The sequence below is a fragment of the Colobus angolensis genome, unplaced genomic scaffold (genome assembly GCF_000951035.1).
Source record: "Colobus angolensis palliatus isolate OR3802 unplaced genomic scaffold, Cang.pa_1.0 Scaffold132, whole genome shotgun sequence".
In the NCBI taxonomy this organism is placed as follows: domain Eukaryota; kingdom Metazoa; phylum Chordata; class Mammalia; order Primates; family Cercopithecidae; genus Colobus; species Colobus angolensis.
The window spans coordinates 9861502-9868630 of record NW_012114400.1 but is presented as its reverse complement, the minus strand read 5'-3'; the positions used below and the strand labels follow the sequence as shown (position 1 = coordinate 9868630).

The following is a 7129-nucleotide window of genomic DNA, read 5'->3' as shown; positions in this document are numbered from 1 at the left end:
GCCACCATGCCCAGCTAATTTTTGTGTTTTTAGTAGAGACAGGGTTTCACCATGTTGTCCAGGCTAGAATTGAACTCCTGACCTCAACTGGTCCACCTGCCTTGACTTCCCAAAGTGCTGGGATTACAGGCGTGAGCCACCGCACCTAGCCTCTCATGAATCTTCAACCTAACTTTTGTTCCTGAAACTCAAAAAAGAAGAAAGCCCTGATAACTAGTAATAATGAAGGTCTATCTAAAATCCACAAGGCTTTAAGTATCTAGAGTATTTTTTTATTCTCACCCGCCTAAGAGTATTTTTAGAGTGTACCTGATAAAAACAATACACAATCAAAGTATTTTTTTAAATGCTAATAATACTCATTTACACAAGCCTAGCTACAATTCTTTTATTAACTTCCTTTTTAAAAGATATAGTGGTACCAACAATATTAAATCAGTAAGTTTAGAAATGATGGTACAATCCTGCCACCTAGAGCTCAAAGAAAATTGTTCACCTCAATTACTTGAAAAAGTAATGTCCGGTCTAAAAGTTAGGTAGGGTATATCACCTGTTTTTATTCCTCTACTACGAGTTTGAGATTTTTTGATTTTAATGAACACTGGTGGATCAACATAAGTCACAATATTACTCAAGTATTAGCCATACTAGACAGTGAAAATCAGTATCAACAAATCATTTTATTGTAAAGAGCAAAAATGGAAGTTCACTCACATCCTCAGATTTCTCTATAATTCTAAGCTCTGGAGAATGATTCTTAATCTTAACCTTAGGTACTTTGTAAAACAAGTCAAAGTACAAAAGAAAAAGAAATGATTATTTTCTTCATATACTCTTTTCATAACTTTATTTCTACTAAAATAGCAATGTAAATTGAAGGCTAAAATCCCAAAATTCTACAACCAAAACCAATTTGCCTAAAACAGTGTTAAATTTCAGTTTCACAAGTAACCTTGCACACTTCAACATTCTTACTAGATCATCACTATTAACAAGTATTCATCAGTGGAGAAAACATTTAAGAGAAAATTGAGACACTGAAGAGGAAAAGACAAATGAAAGTAAGTACATAAATCAGGATAAATGCATCCTCTTTTTGGAGATCCATGAAAATATTGGACATTCAAGTATTTCAGATTTTTATCTTTCAAAATATAAAGTGCATATCTCCTTTAACCAGCAATTTGTTTCGAAGAATTAATCCTTTGTCTATATACACATAAATACACAAAGGTGTATGTACAACAATGTTTTCTAATGCATTATTCGTAACAGTGAAAAGGAAGCGAGGGAAGGAGGAAGAGAGGGAAACAGGAGGAGAAAGAGAGGAAGTCAGAGGGAGATAGAGAGAAGAAAGGAAGGCCAGAGAAAGGGAGAAAAATCACACACTCTTTGAAGCAAAAACAAAAGAAAACAATTTCCACTAATAGGGAACGAATGAAAAAACTGCTATACCCATACAACAGAATATAGTGTGTAAAATATACTCGATAAATGTTTCCTACAGATTTCCATAAGTTCTCTACTACATGGGAAAAAAAATAATGATGGCATTAACAACTAGAGAACTTGTCATCAATATTATTCCTTGTTTATTAGGTTTAAGCAAAAATGACTCAACAGGAAAATCAGACCATTCTTTGATTTGCAAATCATGTGTGAGGAGCTTGTATTTTGATTCCTACTTTTTCATCAGCATCTCTGATGAATAACAATCATATTCAAGAATGGAATGGTAAAAATGACCATCTGGAAATCTATATTATTACTGAGCTTTCAAAGAGATAAAACTTGAAACTTCCACCTAAAAGCAAACTTTAACCAATTCTATAACCACAGATTAAACACACACACACACTCTCTCTCTCTCTCTCTCACTCCAATGAATGAGTAAAATATTTTAACTACCTTTCCTGTGCTTTGTAAGATGGTTGTTCTTGTCCTCCATACTCTCTCTCTGCTGACAATATCTCGGGTCACATCTACCTCAGCATCCACAAAACTCCTCTGTTTAAGGGCAGTTATGTCATCATCTAGATCAGTCTTGATAGTAGATCTTTTCTTAGCCATAATTTTGGCTTTGATTGCAGCAATTTTTTCCACTGACATAGCTTCAGACAAAGACCTAAAAGCAATTTCTTTTTTAAATTTTCACAGCAAGGATTCCTGGAGTGTATCATAAATATATTTTGTTACATTTATAAATTTCTGGTAAAAACACTTTAATGGTAATAATTAAGGTTTTCTTATCTGTAAGACTGACTTGCTATTCTGCAATTACATAAAATTTTTATAAGGAATTTATGTCAAGATATTACTCTAAGAGCAAATTAGCAATTTCTTAGAAGTATCAATGCAACAAAATTCTGGTTTTTCATCTCTTCCCCGCAAAAAAGCAGGACTCATTAATACAGGTGCTTTTCTTTATATTTTTTCTGTCTACAGAGATTACACACACACACAGAGGCCACTTTGGAAGGGGGTAAAAAATCCATCCTACAGAAAGTTCAAAGCCTAGGTTTTCCTTGAAATTTATTTCAAGGTTTCAAACTTGTATGCCATAGTGCAGAACATAATTAAGTGACAGGCTTTTATGTCACAAAAACATACTCCTTTAATCTCTGGAAGATAAAACCGTATTTTATACAGTTTCCTTTTTCTTCCCTTTCCTTGATTTTCAAATAGGCAAAATAGTAAAAAGAGACTATGTTTGCAGAAATATAAAAAAAGACTTAACACTGAAAGTATACATGTCATAAAATGATAATCTTAAGCAAAGTGTCTTTCATCATGTAAAATGAGAAAAAGAATTAAAAAGTGTTTGAGTACCTTAATAACAGTAGACAAAAATATTACTTTAGTCACAAGATGAAAATCCTGAATTATGTTTACACAAAATCTGGAAAAAGGATGAAAATTCCTGCAGGTTTAAATACAGTAGTATTATAAAGTATTCTAATTTTATTTAGATTAGGTATGAAGGTACTTTATAGTAGTGCTCATATGCACCTGGCATTTGATGCATTTTGTGCAATACTGTGCAGATTTCCCTTAAAATCTAAAGCACACCAGCATACCTTAAGCCAAATTCAAATACAGTACTCCTCTGTTTGGCTTTCCAAAGTTTCAGTTACCCGCTATCAACCACAGTCCAAAATATTAAATGGAAAATTTCAGAAATAAATAATTCATAAGTTTTAAATTATGTGCCATGCTCAGTAGCCTGCTGAAATCTTGTACTGTCCTGCCTGGGACACCTGCCTGGGATATCCGGACTCAAATGATCCCTTTGTCCAATGTATCGATACTGTACACACTACCTGCCCAGTAGTAGCTTAATAGCCATCTTGGTTATCAGACTGATGATGGCAGCATCAAAGTACTTATGTTCAAGTAGCCCTTATTTTACCTAATAATGGCCCCAAAACACAAGAGTAGTGATGCTAGCAATTCGCATAGGCCACTCCCAAAGTGCTTCCCTTAAATGACAAGGTGACCTTGGGGCTCCTTCGCTGGAGTTCAGGACTATCCGAGGTTTCAGGCACCCACTGGAGGTCTTGGAACATATCCCCGGAAGGCAGCTGGGTGACTACTGTACTCCAAACTATAATCAAGCCTCCAATGGACTTTGAAACACAGAACTTCTACTTACAGCCAAGATGAAGTACCAGAGACTAGACTAACCCTCCAGCCTTTAAATAACCAGTCAAAATACATAAAACAATGGTTTACTAGATGCTAGATATTAAGCAATGAAGGACAATAATTCCCTAACAAATGAGAAACAAACAAGGTAAGCTCTATGACTGCCTCAGCTTATTGCCTTGTAGGTTTCCAAGACATGGCCTTGGCAGGAGAACCCATATAGAACTGAGCAGATTCTCAGATAAGAAGAAATGGAGCTGGGATTACAGCAAGACCAAGATAGTTAGAATTCATAGGTCAGAAGACCTGAGAAGTGTATAGAAGGTCCCCCTTACATACCCCGGCAGAATTCTGACTAACACAAATATGAAGAAAGTAAGGCTGAATAAAGAACCACCCAAGTGGATTAGACAGAATAATGTCTAGTGGTCACACAAGGTGAATAGTGCCTGTTCCACTAGCCAAAATGAAACCTCATGTTTAGGAGGTATTACGTACTCAGAATGGTCTTGCCTCAGTGGGTGGGGAATAATTACCCCAGCAGACCAATGTTCAGATAAATTAAAATCAAGACCCAAAACTGTTTCCAAGAGATTTAACTGTGTTCCCAAAAAAGCTAAAGATGATGTGGGGAAATATAACAAAATCTAGCACTCAACAAGGTAAAAAGTATACACAATGTTTGAGATCACATGACACGTAATAAAGCAGGAAAATGTAATAAAGCAGACATGTAATAAAGCAGAATGAAGAGAAATATCAATCAATCTCAAGGCGTGAAAATAATTACAAGAACTATGTTCTATATTTCAACAAGCTAAATGAAAAGATGAAGTAGGTATGTTTTTTAAAAAACAGCAAAACATACAAAAATTAGCCGGGTGTGGTGGCATATGCCTGTAATCCCAGCCACTCGGGAGGCTGAGGCAGCAGAATCGCTTGAACCCGGGAGGCGGAAGTTGCAGTGAGCCAAGATCACGCCACTGCACTCCAGCCTGGGTCACAAGAGCCAAACTCCATCTCAAAAAAAAAAAGAGCAAAACAAATTTGAGATGAAAACTACCACACACTGGAGACTAAACATGCATGGGATTACAGAAAAAAAAAATTAAGTAAAGTTGAAAACACAACAGAAACTATAAAAAAGAACTCAAAAAATAATATAACAGAAAATGAATTCAAGAAAAGAAAAGAACATAAGTGAACTGTCAAAGAAAAAAATATTAAAGTTCAGCCAGGCGCGGTGGCTCACACCTGTAATTCCAGCACTTTGGGAGGCCAAGGCGGGTGGATCACGAGTTCAGGAGTTTGAGACCAGCCTGGCCAATATGGTGAAAACATCGTCTCTACTAAAATTAGCCGGGCATTGTGGCAGGCGCCTGTAATCCCAGCTACTCGGGAGGCTGAGGCAGGAGAATCGCTTGAAACCAGAAGGCAGAGGTTGCAGTGAGTCAAGATCGTACCACTGCACTCTAGCCTGGGCGAAAGAGCGAAAATCTGTCTCCAAAAAAAAAAAAAAAATTAAAGTTCAATACAACAGAAACGATCCAAAAATAGTTCAAAAAAGAATATAAACAGACAGAAAAGAATCCAAAAGAAAAAAACGTTAAGTGAGCTGTCAAACAACTTCAAGTAGAGTTTGAGTAGTCGGAATCCAGAAAAATGAAAACATTTTTAAAAAGTGAAGAAACTATGCCCATCCATTTATGTACTATGGCTGCTTTCCCTACACCACATAAGCTCAGTAGTTTCAAGAGACCATATTACCTTCAAAGCTAAAAATATTTAATATGTGGTACTTTCCAGAAAGTTTGCTGACCTCTGCTGTACATAATCAATAACATAAAATGAATTTCTCAGCTTATAAAGCAATTTTTAAAAAGAAAGATCAACGTGGTAATAGAATTAAGACGACTTTTCAAAAAGCATGATAAACACATGAACTTCCAATCCCCACACATACTCTTATGAACTAAGAGCACAGAGGCATACAATGAAACCAAGAGGAAAACATAAATGTGGAGAGCATTTTAATATTCCTTTTCCTTATACCTTTACATATATGTAAACTACCTACTTTCTACTTAAAAACAATTCTTACCTAATCTGTTCGGTCTGTACAATCCCTTCTTTATGACCCTCCAAACGGGCAGCCAATCTCTCTTTATCAAGGCGCACACACTCTTCATCCTGGAAATAACTACTGGTTAATGCATTTTAAATTTTTATTTAACTTTTGAGAAGAAAAAACACTACAAATAACTTTTCCTTACCAAATTTCCTACCTCTACAATTCTAGGTATCAGTGTCTTTAGGCCAACTTCAAGACTAAAACTTTTAGCTACATAAATAACAATAAATATATGTTGAATCTTAAGACTGGAATCATCTAATAGCTTAAGAAAAACTTGCTTAGCCACTTTTTTCTTTATGATTAAGTGTTTTTCCCATATCATAACTGATTTTCTTCAGAAAGATACAACAAATAAATTCATCTTTTTGAGAAAGTTAATAACCAAATGTTATGACAAGCCTTTACCAAAGTCAAAAATTTCATTTTGGCATCTCCATTTTTTTTTCATCTGTTGCTACAGGTCTTGAATCCATTAGCACTAATCAAAATGCTTTAAAGGAAAACCTTAAAGATTTTCAAAGGATGGTCCTTAGAACATCAGAAACTTCCAACTAAATGCCTCATAGGCCACTTCAAGATCTTGCCTGAAATTCAACCCTAGTAGCTCAGCTTTTATCTAATTCACATATTATGATGTCAAATAAAATTTAGTCTGAAAAGCAACTGGTTCAAAACAAAACAAAATCTGGTAACCTTGATCTAGTTTAATGTTCACATTCAACAAATAACAAAACTGAGGACCAGAGTCAATGACTATGACTAATGGAATACAAAACTGTATAAAAAGCATCAGCATACTCCAGAGATCCAAAAAGGTGTTGGGCTCCAACTCATGTCCTATTATGAATCTATCACATAAAAATCTTAAAATGAATACATCGGCTGAAATAAATGCAAAAATATTTTGGCAAATGCATCCAACTTTTTCCACATGCAATGAAGATATAGCCCAGATTACTCAAATTCCTTACGAAACTACCAATTTTAAAGACAACTGCGGCCTAGATTTTTATCAAATCAGAAACTCTGCCCTCAGTTTCTCTTTCCTAGTACAGTTTCTTACAGGTCCTCAAAAGACATACACTGAACTGAAAACAAATGCTGAAAACCATAGCTGTTTATGTAACACATTTCAACCCTACAAATGATTTGAAAAAAAAAAATGTATTATGCCATTTCCTGCTGATTTTTTAAGTTACTAGAATCCTAGGAAACTAGGACTTCTGCCACGTTGAATTTTTTCAAACAGACTGTGGTGTTCAGACTGTTTCAAATAAATGGCATCCCTTGAGCTGGGTGCAGTGGCTCATGGCAGTAATCCCAGCACTTTGGGAGGCCAGGAATTTGAGA

The 7129-nt window shown here is 35.4% G+C and overlaps 1 protein-coding gene across 1 annotated transcript in view; it reads right to left on the bottom strand.

The window, feature by feature from the left end:
- CDC73 (cell division cycle 73) overlaps positions 1 to 7129 on the bottom strand; it is a 145842-nt gene that overhangs the window by 123514 nt on the left and 15199 nt on the right. The window contains exons 6-7 of the mRNA XM_011934210.1: positions 5747 to 5835; positions 1909 to 2125 (exon numbers count right to left, since the gene is read on the bottom strand). Coding sequence (XP_011789600.1) covers positions 1909 to 2125; positions 5747 to 5835 — 306 coding nt within the window. The remainder of the gene's footprint in view (positions 1 to 1908; positions 2126 to 5746; positions 5836 to 7129) is intronic.